This window comes from Oncorhynchus masou, chromosome 16 (genome assembly GCF_036934945.1).
Source record: "Oncorhynchus masou masou isolate Uvic2021 chromosome 16, UVic_Omas_1.1, whole genome shotgun sequence".
NCBI lineage: Eukaryota > Metazoa > Chordata > Actinopteri > Salmoniformes > Salmonidae > Oncorhynchus > Oncorhynchus masou.
Genome location: NC_088227.1, coordinates 26,991,895 through 27,009,745, shown reverse-complemented (window position 1 = coordinate 27,009,745; position 17,851 = coordinate 26,991,895). Strand labels below are relative to the sequence as shown.

General features: G+C 43.9%; 1 protein-coding gene across 5 annotated transcripts; it reads right to left on the bottom strand.

Moving 5' to 3' along the window:
* Positions 1-5,786: 5,786 nt before the first annotated feature.
* Positions 5,787-10,597, bottom strand: ppil6 (peptidylprolyl isomerase (cyclophilin)-like 6). 5 transcript variants are annotated; one of them, XM_064991350.1, is made up of 8 exons: positions 10,000-10,593; positions 9,772-9,867; positions 9,425-9,613; positions 9,187-9,249; positions 8,940-9,087; positions 8,597-8,728; positions 6,297-6,432; positions 5,787-6,044 (listed from the first exon to the last, which is right to left on the bottom strand). In XM_064991350.1, the coding sequence occupies exons 1-8, from the start codon at positions 10,075-10,077 to the stop codon at positions 5,933-5,935; spliced, it is 954 nt and encodes a 317-aa protein (XP_064847422.1). In that variant the 5' UTR covers positions 10,078-10,593; the 3' UTR covers positions 5,787-5,932. The 5 variants fall into 5 exon arrangements, with proteins under 5 accessions (XP_064847422.1, XP_064847423.1, XP_064847424.1 ...); XM_064991351.1 differs by having other exon boundaries at positions 8,669-8,728; positions 10,000-10,588; XM_064991352.1 differs by lacking the exon at positions 9,772-9,867 and having other exon boundaries at positions 10,000-10,594.
* Between the last annotated feature and the right edge of the window lie 7,254 nt (positions 10,598-17,851).

Below are 17,851 nucleotides of genomic sequence, written 5' to 3'. Positions count from 1 at the left end.
AAAATTATGTGGATATATTGAAGAAAATCTCAAGATATCAGTCAGGAAGTTAAAGCTTGGTCGCAAATGGGTCTTCCAAATGGACAATGACCCCAAGCATACTTCCAAAGTTATGGCAAAATGGCTTAAGGACAACAAAGTCAAGGTATTGGAGAGGCCATCTCAAAGCCCTGACCTAAATCCTATAGAAAATTTGTGGGCAGACCTGAAAAGGCGTGTGCGAGCAAGGAGGCCTACAAACCTGACTCAGTTACACCAGCTCTGTCAGGAGGAATGGGCCAAAATTCACCCAATTTATTGTGGGAAGCTTGTGGAGGGCCACCCGACACATTTGACCCAAGTTCAACAATTTAAAGGCAATGCTACCAAATACTCATTGAGTGTATGTAAACTTCTGACCCACTGGGAATGTGATGAAATAAATAAAAGCTGAAATAGATCATTCTCTCTACTATTATTCTGACATTTCGCATTCTTACAATAAAGTGGTGATCTTAACTGACCTAAGACAGGGATTTTTTTTATAGGAATTAAATGTCAGGAATTGTGAAACTGAGTTTAAATGTATTTGGTTAAGGTGTATGTAAACGTCCAACTTCAAATATATATATATATATACATACATACATACATACATACATACATACATACATACATACATATATATACATACATACATACTTTTGTATATATAGTGTATGTATATATATATATACATTTATACATACATACATACTTTTGTATATATAGTGTATGTGGACGCCCCTTCAAATGAGTGGATTCGGCTATTTCAGCCACATCCGTTGCTGACTGGTGTATAAATTGAGCGCACAGCCAAGCAATCTCCATAGAAAAACATTTGTAGTGGAATGGCATTACTGAAGAGCTCAGTGACTTTTAACGTGGCACCGTCATAGGATTCAATCTTTCCAACAAGTCCGTTTGTCCAATTTCTGCCCTGCTAGAGCTGCCCAACTCAACTGTAAGTGCTGTTATTGTGAAGTGGCAACGTCTAGGAGAAACAGCGGCTCAGCTGCAAAATGGTAGGCCACACAAGTTCACAGAATGTGACTGCCGAGTGTTGAAGCGGGAAAAAATATGTCCTCGCTACTAACTGCCTCTGGAAGCAACGTCAACACAATAACTGTTCGTTGGGAGTAAAGCTCGCTGCTATTGGACTCTAGAGCAGTGGAAACGCATTCTCTGGAGTGATGAATCACGCCAGGAGAACGCTACCTGCCCCAATGCATAGTACCAACTGCAAATTTTGGTGGAAGAGGAATAATGGTCTGGGTCTGTTTTTCATGGTTCGGGCTAGGCCACTTAGTTTCAGTGAAGGGAAATCTTAATCTTAACTTTGTGGCAACAGTGTGGGGAAGGCCCTTTCCAGTTTCAGCTTGACACTGGCCCCGTGCACAAAGTGAGGTCCATACAGAAATGGTTAGTCAAGATCGGTGTGGAAGAACTTGACTGGCCTGCCCTGACCTCAACCCAATCAAACACCTTCGTGATGAATTGGAACACTGACTGCAAGCTAGGCCTAATCACCCAACATCAGTGCCGACCTCACTAATGCTCTTTTGGCTGAGTGGAAGCAAGTCCCCGCAGCAATGTTCCAACATCTAGTGGAAAGCCTTCCCAGAAGAGTGGAGGCTGTTATAGCGGCAAAGGGGGGAACAACTCCATATCAATGCCCATGATTTTGGAATGAGATGTTCGATGAGCAGGTGTCCACATACTTTTGGTTATGTAGAGTATTTACAAATATGGAATTACAGAAACATAAAGAAAACAACAGAGTTCCCAGGCAAGGCTGCCAGTTGTTTGGTTGGCATAAACCAGAGAAAAACAGGGTAGGTCTTTCAACAACCCCTCACCCAGATTTGTGTGGTGTAATTAAAACTGATAAACAAAAGGGTTTTAGGACATCAGTAAAAAAAACTAGTTAAGCAAACGAATAAGTACTGTACACCATGTATATTAGATTTAAGTATATTGCAAAATATGTTTGTGTGGGGATCGATGTGGAGGGTCCGTCATGGTCTGGGGCGGTGTGTCACAGCATCATCGGACTGAGCTTGTTGTCATTGCAGGCAATTTCAACGCTTTGCGTTACAGGGAAGACATTCTCCTCCCTCATGTGGTACCCTTCCTGCAGGCTCATCCTGACATGACCCTCCAGCATAACAATGCCACCAGCCATACTGCACGTTCTGTGCGTAATTTCCTGCAAGACAGGAATGTCAGTGTTCTGCCATGGCCAGCAAAGAGCCCGGATCTCAATCCCATTGAGTACGTCTGGGACCTGTTGGATCGGAGGGTGAGGGCTAGGGCCATTCCCCTCAGAAATGTCAGGGAACTTGCAGGTGCCTTGGTGGAAGAGTGGGGTAACATCTCACAGCAAGACCTGGCAAATCTGGTGCAGTCCATGAGGAGGAGATGCACTGCAGTACTTAATGAAGCTGGTCGCCACACCAGATACTGACTGATACTTTTGATTTTGACCCCCACCTGGCTGCTTACAAGCAAAAACTAAAGCAGGAAGCACCAGCGATTCGGTCAATAAGAAAGTGGTTAGATGAAGCAGATGCTAAGCTACAAGACTATTTTGCTAGCACAGACTGGAATATGTTCAGTGGAAATATGTTCCGGTGGCATTGAGGAGTACATCACATCAGTCACTGGCTTCATCAATAAGTGCATCGATGACGCCGTCCCCACAGTGACTGTACATACATACCCCAACCAGAAGCCATGGATTACAGACAACATCCGCACTGAGCTAAAGGGCAGAGCTGCCCCTTTCAAGGAGCGGGACTCTAACCCGGAAGCCTATAAGAAATCCTGCTATGCTCTCTGACGAACCATCAAACAGGCAAAGCGTCAATACAGGACTAAGATTGAATCGTACTACACCGGCTCTTACGCTCTTACACCGGCTTGCAAACTATTACAGACTACAAAGGGAAGCACAGCCACGAGCTGCCCAGTGACACAAGCCTACCAGACGAGCTAAATTACTTCTACGCTCACTTCGAGGCAAGTAACACTGAAGTATGCATGAGAGCATTAGCTGTTAAATGACTACCGACCCGTAGCACTCACGTCCGTAGCCATGAAGTGCTTTGAAAGGCTGGTCATGGCTCACATCAACACCATTATCCCAGAAACCCTAGACCTACATTTGCATACCGCCCAAACAGATGCACATATGATGCAATCTGTATTGCACTCAACACTGCCCTTTCCCACCTGGACAAAAGGAACACCTACGTGAGAATGCTGTTCATTGACTACAGCTCAGCGTTCAACACCATAGTGCCCTCAAAGCTCATCACTAAGCTGGATCCTGGACTTCCTGACGGGCAGCCCCAGGTGTAAGGGTAGGTAGCAACATATCCGCCATGCTGATCCTCAACATGGGTGCCCCTCGGGTGCGTGTTCAGTCCCCTCCTGTACTCCCTGTTCACTCATGACTGCATGGCCAGGCACGACTCCAACACCATCAAGTTTGCCGATGACACAACAGTGGTAGGCCAACAACGATGAGACACATGGCTGTGTGGTGCCAGGACAACAACCTCTCCCTCAACGTGATCAAGACAAAGTAGATGATTGTGGACTACAGGAAAAGGAGGACCGAGCACGCCCCCATTCTCATCGACGGGGCTGAAGTGGAGCAGGTTGAGAGCTTCAAGTTCCTTGGTGTCCACATCGCCAACAAACTATCACGGTCCAAACACACTAACACAGTCGTTAAGAGGGCACAACAAAGCCTATTCCCACTCAGGAGACTGAAAAGATTTGTCATGGGTCCTCAGATCCTCAAAAGTTTCTACAGCTGAACCATCGAGAGCATCCTGACTGGTTGCATCACTCTCTGGTATGGCAACTGCTCAGCATCCAACCGCAATGCACTATAGAGGGTAGTGCGTACGGCCCAGTACATCACTGAGGCCAAACTTCCTGCCATCCAGGACCTCTATACCAGGCGGTGTCAGAGGAAGGCCCTAAAAATTGTCAAAGACTCCAGCCACCCTAGTCATAGACTGTTCTCTCTGCTACCGCATGGCAAGCGGTACCGGAGCGCCAAGTCTAGGTCCAAAAGGCTTCTCAACAGCTTTTACCCCCAAGCCATAAGACTCCCGAACAGCTACTCAATTGGCTCACCAGACTATTTGCATTGCCCACCCTCCCCTTGTTTTATCTATGCATATGCATATATATGCACTTTAACTCTACCAACATGTACATATTTTTATTCATTATTTTACCAGGTAAATTGACTGAACACGTTCTCATTTACAGCAACGACCTGGGGAATAGTTACAGGGGAGAGGAGGGGGATGAATGAGCCAATTGTAAACTGGGGATTATTAGGTGACCGTGATGGTTTGAGGGCCGGATTGGGAATTTAGCCAGGACACCAGGGTTAACACCCCTACGATAAGTGCCATGGGATCTTTAATGACCTCAGTCAGGACACCCGTTTAACATCCCATCTGAAAGACGGAACCCTACACAGGGAAGCGTCCCCAATCACTGCACTGGGGCATTGGGATATTTTTTAGACCAGAGTAGAGTGCCTCCTATTGGCCCTCCAACACCACTTCCAGCAGCATCTGGTCTCCCATCCAGGGACTGACCAGGACCAACGCTGCTCAGCTTCAGAAGCAAGCCAGCAGTAGTGTGCAGGGTGGTATGCTGCTGGCTATTACCTCGACTAACCAGTGCCCCCACACATTGACTCTGTACTGGTACCCCCTGAATATAGCCTCGCTTTAGTTATTTTACTTCAGCTCTTCAATTATGTTACTTTTATTTCTTAACACATTTTTTTTTTAAACTGCATTGTTGGTTAAGGGCTTGTAAGTAATTATTTCACTGTAAGGTGAAATACTGTTGTATTCGGCGCATGTGACAAATTTGATTTGATACTGTGTGAATCAGGCCTTCATGGTCAAATTGCTGAAAAGAAACCACTACTGAAGGACACCAATAAGAAGAGACTTGCTTGGGCCAAGAAACAAGAGCAATGGACATTGGAGTGGTGGAAATTTGTCCATTTGGTCTGGAGTCCAAATTTGAGATGTTTGGCTCCAACCGCTGTCTTTTTGAGACGTGGTGTGGGTGAACGGATGATCTCCACATGTGTGGTTCCCACCATGAAGCATGGAGGATGTGATGTGATGGTGTGTGTGTGGGGGGGGGGGGCTTTTCTGGTGACACTGTGTGATTGATTTAGAATTCAAGGCACACTTAACCAGCATGGCTATCACAGAATTCTGCAGCGATTACGTCATCTGGTTTTGGCTTAGTGGGACTATCAGTTGTTTTTCAACATGACAATGACCCAACATACCTACAAGCTGTGTAATTGCTATTTAACCAAGAAGGATAGTGATGGAGTGCTGCATCAGATGACCTGGCCTCCACAATCCCCCAACCACAACCAAATTGAGATGGTTTGGGATGAGTCAGACCGCAGAATGAAGGAAAAGCAGCCAACACGTGCTCAGCATATGTGGGAACTCCTTCAAGACTGTTGGAAAAGCATTCCAGGTGAAGCTGGTTGAGAGAATGCCAAGAGTGTGCAAAGCTGTCAAAGGCAAAGGGTGGCTACTTTGAAGAATCTCAAATATATTTTGATTTGTTTAACACTTTTTTTGGTTACTAGATGATTACATGTGTTATTTCATAGTTTGTCTAAACTATTATTCTACAATGTAGGAAATAGTACAAATAAAGAAAAATCCTTGAATGAGTAGGTGTGTCCAAACTTTTGAATGGTACTGTATATATTTATTACAAATCCAATTCCCCAGTGACTAAAGCTTTAATTTACTGAGCTTAACTGAATATACCAAGAATAAAATAGAGCTGGACCAGTTGTCAAACTGGGTTTTAATAAAAATATGCAGTTAAGGTTATGTCAGGGTTCAAACACTCCACAGTCTGCTACTTTACAGTCTTGTTTGGGTCTTTCATTGTAGGTTGGGACTTCCTCAAGTCTCCTCAGAAGCTCTGTGCCTTCAACCACTTGACTACAAAACAAAGAGAATATGAAAACAGCTGAATACCAGGTAAAAAATACAGACATACAGTATATCCCAGAACAGTCCTGACGCCACAGAGGTCGTTAAACGTTGACATCCAAAAGATTGTGCGAGCCTAAAGGTTTTAGAACACAAAACCGAGACGCAAGCAGTACACAAACACTACACTATAGCAGTACACAAACATACACTTCATTCAACTAACAGCACTATACCACACATTATTAGAGACGTACACACCCGAAAGCCACATATTGTCTGTCCATCCAAAGGGCGGGCTGCAGGGTGATGTAGAACTGAGAGCCGTTGCTATGAGGACCCTGGTTGGCCATTCCCAGGATGCCCCTCCTACTGTGGGAGACTGCAAAGCTCTCATCTAGCAGAGATCCCCCAGTCACATGTTAGTGTGGAGACAGTAAATAGACATACATCCTAATACATCTCCCTATACTTACTTACCCGAATACATTTACAGTCTACAGTCAATCACGGACTACAGGAAGAAATCCAGCCCAGTCACGGACCAGGATGTCTTGCTCCCAGGCAGACTAAATAACTTTTTTGCCCGCTTTGAGGACAATTTAGTGCCACTGACACGGCCTGCAATGGAAACATGCGGTCTCTCCTTCACTGCAGCCGAGGTGAGTAAAACATTTAAACGTGTTAACCCTCGCAAGGCTGCAGGCCCAGACGGCATCCCCAGCCGCGCCCTTAGAGCATGCGCAGACCAGCTGGCTGGTGTGTTTACGGACATATTCAATCAATCCCTATACCAGTCTGCTGTTCCCACATGCTTCAAGAGGGCCACCATTGTTCCTGTTCCCAAGAAAGCTAAGGTAACTGAGCTAAACGACAACCGCCCCGTAGCACTCACTTCCGTCATCATGAAGTGCTTTGAGAGACTAGTCAAGGACCATCTCACCTCCACCCTACCTGACACCCTAGACCAACTCCAATTTGCTTACCGCCCAAATAGGTCCACAGACGATGCAATCTCAACCACACTGCACACTGCCCTAACCCATCTGGACAAGAGGAATACCTATGTGAGAATGCTGTTCATCGACTACAGCTCGGCATTCAACACCATAGTACCCTCCAAGCTCGTCATCAAGCTCGAGACCCTGGGTCTCGACCCCGCCCTGTGCAACTGGGTACTGGACTTCCTGACGGGCCGCCCCAGGTGGTGAGGGTAGGTAACAACATCTCCTCCCCGCTGATCCTCAACACTGGGGCCCCACAATGGTGCGTTCTGAGCCCTCTCCTGTACTCCCTGTTCACCCACGACTGCGTGGCCACGCACGCCTCCAACTCAATCATCAAGTTTGCGGATGACACAACAGTGGTAGGCTTGATTACCAACAACGACGAGACGGCCTACAGGGAGGAGGTGAGGGCCCTCGGAGTGTGGTGTCAGGAAAATAACCTCACACTCAACGTCAACAAAACTAAGGAGATGATTGTGGACTTCAGGAAACAGCAGAGGGAACACCCCCTATCCACATCGATGGAACAGTAGTGGAGAGAGTAGCAAGTTTTAAGTTCCTCGGCATACACATCACAGACAAACTGAATTGGTCCACTCACACAGACAGCATCGTGAAGAAGGCGCAGCAGCGCCTCTTCAACCTCAGGAGGCTGAAGAAATTCGGCTTGTCACCAAAAGCACTCACAAACTTCTACAGATGCACAATCGAGAGCATCCTGGCGGGCTGTATCACCGCCTGGTACGGCAACTGCTCCGCCCTCAACCGTAAGGCTCTCCAGAGGGTAGTGAGGTCTGCACAACGCATCACCGGGGGCAAACTACCTGCCCTCCAGGACACCTACACCACCCGATGTTACAGGAAGGCCATAAAGATCATCAAGGACAACAACCACCCGAGCCACTGCCTGTTCACCCCGCTATCATCCAGAAGGCGAGGTCAGTACAGGTGCATCAAAGCTGGGACCGAGAGACTGAAAAACAGCTTCTATCTCAAGGCCATCAGACTGTTAAACAGCCACCACTAACATTGAGTGGCTGCTGCCAACACAATGACACTGACTCAACTCCAGCCACTTTAATAATGGGAATTGATGGGAAATGATGTAAATATATCACTAGCCACTTTAAACAATGCTACCTTATATAATGTTACTTACCCTACATTATTCATCTCATATGCATACGTATATACTGTACTCTATCATCGACTGAATCCTTATGTAATACATGTATCACTAGCCACTTTAACTATGCCACTTTGTTTACATGCTCATCTCATATGTATATACTGTACTCGATACCATCTACTGTATCTTGCCTATGCTGCTCTGTACCATCACTCATTCATATATCCTTATGTACATATTCTTTATCCCCTTACACTGTGTATAAGACAGTAGTTTAGGAATTGTTAGTTAGATTACTTGTTGGTTATTACTGCATTGTCGGAACTAGAAGCACAAGTATTTCGCTACACTCGCATTAACATCTGCTAACCATGTGTATGTGACAAATAAAATTTGATTTGATACATCTCCCTATACTTACTTACCCGAATACATTTCCCTAGGCATGTGTATTAACACTGTAGAGTAGTAACTTGATGTTAGGCCTGCGTCTGTACCTTCAAAAGTTGGCCCGTAGATTGACTCCCCTCCGTTGCCTTTGCCTGGTGCAGATATATCTGCAATAGGGAAATATGACATCATCAAGTGGTGTGTGTGTGTGTACTGACAAAGTTAATATTGACGTATGATGACTCAATTAAAATGTACCAATATGACAGCAAACAGATACAGTATGGAATCAATGGCAAGTCAAATACAGTCCTGTATGCCCTTTCTTATCAATGTAGGCCTATAGGGGTGACTTTCAGAGGACCTGGTAGACCGTACCTCCCCCCTGTATCCAGCCATTGGGCACCACACGATGGAACACAGAACCCTTGTAGGACAGGATTAAGTCACTCTGTGACAGGCCCGCCTCCCCTGTACACAGAGCCTGGAAGTTTTTACACGTCTTCGGACACAGCTCTGTAAACAGCTGGGGAGACAGAAGACCTACGCTGTCAATACAACTCTGGACCAACTTCTTTACCCATTCAGGTCCAGTCAGATCAATGGTTACAAATGACAGCCTCACCTCAAACAGTAATCTCCCAACCGAGTCCCCTCGGATCGAAATGTCCATGTAAACAAACATGTGCTGTGGTGGAAGCGAGAGAGGATGTCATGTTGTAGGTATGATGTCACTGTTATAAAGTACTTTAGGGCCATGGGGCTTGCTGTAGTAACTGCACTGTCTGTCTTTGTGTGTTTCATGGTCTATTGTGTCACTCTATCCTAATCCTATGCAAGTACAGTGTGTAGACTAGACTTGCCCCAGTGCTGTGGAGGTGTTTAGAGTAGTAGTCGTCAGCGAGGGCCAGGTATAGTGCATGTGGACGGATAAGTGTAAACTCCCACTGCTTCTCAGCCCAGCTGGTCAGGTCCTTCTCGTTGCCAAGGAGACAACCATTCACGAAACACATTAGGTTGCTGGAGAACTGCCACACCTCCCCTTTCAGCTCCTTGGTTTAGAAAATGTTAAAGGATGCAGTTTAACTCAACAACTCATAATACAAATGTTGACTAATGCACACCCACAGCTCAAGCCATACATCACACGACTTAGCTAAGCATTATTCTCCATTTGAGTCTATTATTCAAATACTCAAAGTATACCCACTCTTTTCTTATTGGTTAGATACACATGCCAGTCACATTCGAGTAATGGACGAATTGTTGGATCCAAAAACGAGGTGGGAAACTTCTGTTTCAGTCCCTGTGTTGACATAAAATATGATTTGGTCTGCTCAGTCAGTTAGTGATCATGCCGGATAGCCTTAGCTAGCTAGCTAACCAGGTTGGTTTGCCAGAATGTCTACTTAAACTGTACTTTGAAGCTGAAAGTTACCTCGGCAATGCTCTTAGCAATTTGAAAATGGTGTTCTTTCATCAAACCCACGATTTCCAGGTACACTTCAGAAGTCATGATTGGCTATTTCCATTGGGCTACAATATAATTTGACAGCCCAGAGGTGTTTGTAAACAATACGTATCCATGGTAACATTGCAGTCACGAGCTAAAATGACGTTTTCGTCGCATTTTGTTGACAGTACCGCATCTTCTCTAGCATGGGGACCGGTTTAGTAACTGGTAGTCTGTTTTGCCAATGGTGCTTTCCAGACAACTGGGATCTCGAGAAAAACGAGGTCAAATCATGACGTCTGTGATCTTCAGGTTGGAAAGTCAGCGGTTTAGAAATATGCCCGAGTTTCAGACTTGGAATTCCAAGTTGGATGACCGTTCAAAAAGATTATTCCCAGTCTTTTTTTTCTTCCGAGTTCCCAGTTGTCTTGAACGCACTGAAGTCAGATATCAGAGATTTCCCAGTTGTTTTTAACGCGGCATAGCATTCCACTTCACTTCTTGTACTGGCCTTGTGACGGAGTTGCTGATTGGTTGTTAAACATAGCATAATTCCATGACAACACGTGGAGTCTCGAAAATAGAATTAGAATTTTAACAACGTCAAAAACAAAATCAAAGCTAAGACGTTTTGTGGTTGGAATTGCAGTATGTATTTATACTGAACACATATAAACGCAACATGCAACAATTAACGTCTTTGAGTTACAGTTCATATAAGGAAATCAGTCAATTGAAAAAAATTATTTAGGTCCTAATCGATGGGTTTCACATGACTGGGCAGCTAATTTTCAAATTGCTAAGAGCATTGCCGAGGTAACTTTCAGCTTCAAAGTTAAGTGTCGACATTCTGGCAAACCAACCTGGTTAGCAGGCTAGCTAAGGCTATCCAGCATGAGCACTAACTGACTGAGCAGACCAAATCATGTTTTATGTCAACACAGGGACTGAAACAGACGTTTCGTTTTTGGTAATGTTACTGTAAATACATACTGTAAATAAATGTAATTTTGGGACGATGCCTGGGAGGGCATAGTCCCACCCACCCACCCACTGGGAAGCCAGGCCTAGCCAATCAGACTTAGTTTTTATCCACAAAAGGGCTTTATTACAGAGAAATACTCCTCAGATTCATTAGCTGTCCGGCTGGCTGGTCTCAGACGATCCCCCAGATGAAGGAGCCGGATGTGGACTTCCTGGGCTGGCGTGGTTACACATGGTCTGTGGTTGTGAGGCCAGTTGGACCTACTACCAAATTCTCTAAAACTACATTGTATGTGGCTTATGGTAGAGAAATGAAGATTCAATACTCTGGTAACAGCTCTGGTGGACATCCCTGCAGTCAGCATGCCAATTGCACACTCCCTCAACTAGAAACATCTTGACATTGTTTTATGTGCCAAAACTGCACATTTTAGGGTGGCCATTTATTGTCCCCAGCACAAGGTGCGTCTGTGTAATGACAATGCTGTTTTAATCAGCTTCTTGATATGCCACACCTGTCAGGGGGATGGATTATCTTGGCAAAGAAGAAATGTTCACCAACTAGGGCTGTAAACAAATTTGTGCACAACATTTGAGAGAAATAAGCTTTTTGTGCATATGGAATATTTCAGGGATTTTTTTATTTCAGCTCATGAAACATGGGACCAACATTTTACATGTTGCGTTATTTTTGTTCAGTATAGTTTGAGAACTTTGTGTGCGAGCAACTTTTGACAAATGACGTGCAGTTGAAGTCTGAAGTTTACATAAACCTTAGCCAAATACATTAACTCAGTTTCACAATTACTGACATTTAATCCTAGTAAAACATTCCCTCTCTTGGGTCAGTTAGGCATGTCCACCACTTTATTGTAAGAATGTGAAATGTCAGAATAATAGTAGAGAGAATAATTCATTTGATATTTTATTTCTTTCATCACATTCCCAGTGGCTCAGAAGTTTACATACACTCAATTAGTATTTGGTAGCATTGCCTTTAAATGGTGCTGCCACCCCCGTGCTTCAAGGTTGGGATGGTGTTCTTCAGCTTGCAAGCCTCCCCCTTCTTCCTCCAAACATAACGATGGTCATTATGGCCAAACAGTTCTATTTTTGTTTCGTCAGACCAGAGGACATTTCTACAAAAAGTACGATCTTTGTCCCCATGTGCAGTTGCAAACCGTAGTCTGGCTTTTTTATGGCGGTTTTGGAGCAGTGGCTTCTTCCTTGCTGAGCGGCCTTTCAAGTTGTGTCGATATAGGAATCGTTTTACTGTGGATATAGATACTTTTGTACCGGTTTCCTCCAGCATCTTCACAAGGTCCTTTGGTGTTGTTCTGGGAATGATTTGCACTTTTCGCACCAAAGTACGTTCATCTCTTGGAGACAGAACGCATTTCCTTCCTGAGCGGTTTGATGGCTGCGTGGTCCCATGGTGTTTATACTTGCATACTATTGTTTGTACAGATGATCATGGTACCTTCAGGCATTTGGAAATTGCTCCCAAGGATGAACAAGACTTGTGGAGGTCTACAATTTTTTTCTGAGAACTTGGCTGATTTCCCCATGATTTCAAGCAAAGAGGCACTGAGTTTGAAGGTAGGCCTTGAAATACATTCACAGGTACACCTTCGATTGACTCAAATGATGTCAATTAGCCTATCAGAAGCTTCTAAAGCCATGACATAATTTTCTGGAATTTTCCAAGCTGTTTAAAGGCACAACTTAGCGTATGTAAACTTCTGACCCACTGGAATTGTGATACAGTGAATTATAACGGAAATAATCTGTCTGTAAAGAATTGTTGTAAAAATTACTTGTGTCATGCACAAAGTAGATGTCCTCACCGACTTGCCAAAACTTTAGTTTGTTAACAAGAAATTTGTGGAGTGGTTGAAAAACGAGTTTTAATGACTCCAACCTAAGTGTATGTAAACTTTCGACTTGCTTCGACCCTGGATTGCTGATACTAATGATTGGCCGTTGAGAGGCCACCGGTCACCCATATTGGCACTTCCTAGCAGGAGCAGTCCTCCATAGGAATGAATGGAATTGAACAGTAATTCAATTGAATGTTAAGGACAAAATGACGTATTTACAGTAAGTATTGTGACGACCCTCCCACTCTGCCGTATTCTCTCTTTGTTCCTGTTTCCTTATTAGGATGCCGGTGGGCGCAGTTGGGAGGGTCGTCAGCTACATGGGAAACACCTGGGCCCGGTGTGTCCCAGGATAAATAGACCTCTTCCACATTCATGGAGGAGACTCTCTCCATGCAGACACCTTTACAGATTTTGTTGTGTCTCTTGGTGGTTTTTGGTTGTTTGCTTTGGCACCTTTCAACACCCTGCATTATCACATTCATGCATGCAAAACACTCAATTACACTACTGATTACACACACCATTGTATATTGTACTTAGTTACTTATTTAATAAATATATATTTTGTTACTTCTTATCTCCACGTTGTCTCCCTTTTGTTATGGGCTTTGAGCCGGTTCGTGACAGTATATATTTTTTTGTTGTAGTGGGGACAGTAACATTACTGCTGTCTAAATTTTAAATGTTTAGCTGAATGTAATTTAAAAGTATGCATTAAGGTGACAAATTGAATAAATGTGTCAAACTAATGTAAACATTAATAAATGCATTTCTATAGAGTCCAAAATATTTTTTACAATTGAGTGCCAAGGTGGCTGCATGGAGGCTTCAATACAGTGCCCCCTGCCAGTCATCCAGGGTTTATACACAACATTGCTTTTGTGAGACTGTCCACTATCCCGATATCACCAAACAAAAAACAGGTGCATGATCTGTGGAAGAAAAAAGTGATCGAGTTCCAATATTTGCATAATTGTTGTGATTGGATGATAGCTGTGAGGGTTATCGAATCATGATTAAATCCTCTATTCTCCCCGAGCTCATTAATGATAGAATCAAAGACAGTACAGTATGGTTTAGAAACTGTGATTGAATGTTCATATTTGAAGATGGCAGAAAGGACAGTTTATTTAGTACGACAAGGAGTGAGTGGCAATGAGTGGAATGCTAGGTAAACAGACAGGTACCCAGACTACAGGTTCTCATAAAAATTAATAAATTACGTAGAATTAGAATACAGTGGGGCAAAAAAGTATTTAGTAAGCCACCAATTGTGCAAGTTCTCCCACTTAAAGATGAGAGAGGCCTGTAATTTTCATCATAGATACACTGGGGCGGCAGGGTAGCCTAGTGGTTAGAGCGTTGGACTAGTAACCGGAAGGTTCTGAGTTCAAACACCCGAGCTGACAAGGTACAATTCTGTCGTTCTGCCCCTGAACAGGCAGTTAACCCACTGTTCCCAGGCCATCATTGAAAATAAGAATGTGTTCTTAACTGACTTGCTTGGTTAAATAAAGGTAAAAAAAACTTCAACTATGACAGACAAAATGAGAAAAAGAAAATCACTTTGTAGGATTTTTAAATTAATTTATTTGCAAATTATGGTGGAAAATAAAAACCATAAACTGTTTTATAATTCTATTACAATATTTTAGGTTGACAATAATTCTATTACACAATTTCTAATATGACATGCCTTTTTCCCCCGGCTCTACTGCCATTCATTCCAATTGGTTTCCCCCCCGGCTCTACTGCCATTCATTCCAATCCGACTGGTTTGGATTTATCCCTGTCCAATACGTCCAACATGGCTGCCATTTATTCCATTCTGGAACTTTGAGGGTTTATGACATAGGCTGCATTTCAAACTCAATGTAGACAGCCCTAGGCCCTAAACCCTCAGTCCTATGCCCTTGGGGGAATCCCTGCGGCCATATTTGTCGTCAGTCCAAATGATTAGCCAAGCAGGGGAAGTTTGCAATGGAAGCCCCTCAGACATCGTTTTTAAGGGTTTTGCGAGTGGACAATTATGTTCACTTTGGGGCCTGAAATGCCCCATAATTCAATTCGCGATAATTGTGCATCCGCTAAGAAAAGTAAGCCAAAATGTAAAGCCAAAATTAATATGGAGAAGTCAACATACAAGTGTAAGTAAAAACGAATGTAAATAAGTTTGAAATTGTGCTACAGTGCTAATGCACATGACAGCTCAAACACGTATTATAAAAATAATTGTGTTTTTATTTGGTTAGCTTTTGGAAACGTTAACTTGCGAACATCACACTTTCCCTGACATCACACTTATACATTGTAATTTTCGATTTACCTGAAATAGTAGGATGGCTAACATTCAATGTCTGAGGATACGTTGTCTTCTAACCAAGATATGAAACATGACTGGAAACATGACCGAATACAAACAGTGTAGCTTTTCCCTCCGCAAGGTAATCAAACAAGCTAAGCGTCAGTATAGAGACAAAGTAGTCGCAATTCAACGGCTCAGACACGAGAGATATGTAGCAGGGTCTACAGTCAATCACGGACTACAAAAGAAAAACCAGCCCCATCGCGGACCACGAGGTCTTGCTCCCAAACAAACTAAACAACTTCTTTGCTCGCTTTGAAGACAAGACAGTGCCACTGACACGGCCCGCTACCGAAACCTGCGGGCTCTCCTTCACTGCAGCCAACATGAGTAAAACATTTAAACGTGTTATCCCTCGCAAGGCTGCAGGCCTAGACGGCATTCCCAGCCGCATCCTCAAAGCATGCGCAGACCAGCTGGCTGGTGTGTTTACGGACATATTAAATGAATCCTTATCTGAGTAGGCTGTTCCCACATGCTTCAAGAGGGCCAATCATTGTTCCTGTTCCCAAGAAAGCCAAGGTAACTGAGCTAAATGACTACCGCCACGTAGCACTCACTTCCGTCATCATGAAGTGCTTCGAGAGACTAGTCAAGGACCATATCACCTCCACCCTACATGACACCCTAGACCCACTCCAATTTGCTTACCGCCCCAATAGGTCCACAGATGATGCAATCGCAATCACACTGCACACTGCCCTAACCCATCTGGACAAGAGGAATACCTATGTAAGAATGCTTTTCATCGACTACAGTTCAGCATTTAACACCATAGTACCCTCCAAACTCTTCATTAAGCTCGAGACCCTAGGTCTCGACCCCACCCTGTGCAACTGGCTCCTGGACTTCATGCCCCCCCCCCGACGAGATGGCCTACAGGAAGGAGGTGAGGGCCCTCGGGGTGTGGTGTTAGGAACATAACCTCACACTCAATGTCAACGAAACAAAGGAGATGATCGTGGACTTCAGGAAACAGCAGAGGGAGCAGCCTCATATCCACATCGACGGGACAGTAGGGGAGAGGGTGGAATTTTCCACGGGGTACCCATCATGGACAAACTGAAATGGTCCACCCACACAGACAGCGTGGTGAAGAAGGCGCAGCAATGCCTCTTCAACCTCAAAAACTCTCAAACTTTTACAGATGCACCATCGAGAGCATCCTGCCAGGCTGTATCACCGCCTGGTATGGCAACTACTCCGCCCACAACTGTAAGGCTCACCAGAGGGTAGTGAGGTCTGCACAACGCATCACCGGGGGCAAACTACCTGCCCTCCAGGACACCTACACCACCTGATGTCACAGGAAGGCCAAAAAGATAATCAAGGACAACAACCACCCAAGCCACTGCCTGTTCACCCTGCTTTTATCCAGAAGGCGAGGTCAGTACAGGGGCATCAAAGCGGGGACCGAGAGACTGAAAAACAGCTTCTATCTCAAGGCCATCAGACTGTTAAACAGCCATCACTAACATTGAGTGGCTGCTGCCAACATACTGACTCAACTCTAGCCACTTTAACAATGGGAAAATTGATGTAATAAATGTATCACTAGTCACTTTAAGCAATGCCACTTTATATGTTTACATACCCTACATTACTCATCTCATATGTATATACTGTACTCTATACCATCTATTGCATCTTGATGTAATAAATGTATCACTAGCCACTTTATATGTTTACATAACCTACATTACTCATCTCATATATATATATACCGTAGTCTATACCATCTACTGCATCTTGCCTATGCCGTTCGGCCATCACTCATTCATATATATACATTCCTTTACACTTGTGTGTGGTAGTAGTTGTGAAATTGTTAGGTTAGATTACTTGTTAGATATTACTGCCTGGTCGGAACTAGAAGCACAAGCATTTCGCTACACTCACATTAACATCTGCTAACCATGTGTATGTGACAAATACAATTTGATTTGAAATGCAATCATAATTGACTGTAGCGCATGTAAGGCACACACAACAGTTCCATGATGACTGAAAACACAACCGTGGGATGAACGAGTGACACATTTCCGGGCAAGAGCCGTCCATTAAAAATGTATTAATTCTTCCCTCGCCCTGCAAGTGTCAACTCGTCAGACAGACGGATGACGGCATGATACGTCATCAGAAGTGTCCACTTAATTTGCAGCTATATTAATTTAATAGGATCTCCATGGTTTAAAGGTCAAATGCAGACGTTTATTTTTAAATCTCAATATCAAATAATTTCTGGGAAACAATGAAGTACCTTACTGTGATTGTTTTCAATTAAAATGTTTGAAAAGAAAAAATATTTTTTAGCAAAGAGCAATTTCTCATGCAATAATTTTGCTGGGACTGGAGTGGTCTGAGTGGGGAGGAGAAACTGAAAACGCTGTTATTGGCAGAGAGGTTTGGAACTCTGTCTTATTGGTCTATAGAGGGCTTGCAGTTAACATAAAAAGCGTCCTGGCGGCCACGTTGGAAACCACCGCATTACTTCTTCAGACAACAATAACTGAGTGGCTACCCCAAACTGCATGATAACATCAAATGGAGTACTTGGCTTCTCTAACAAGACAGGGAAGACAACAGGGAAAAAACATGTTTACAG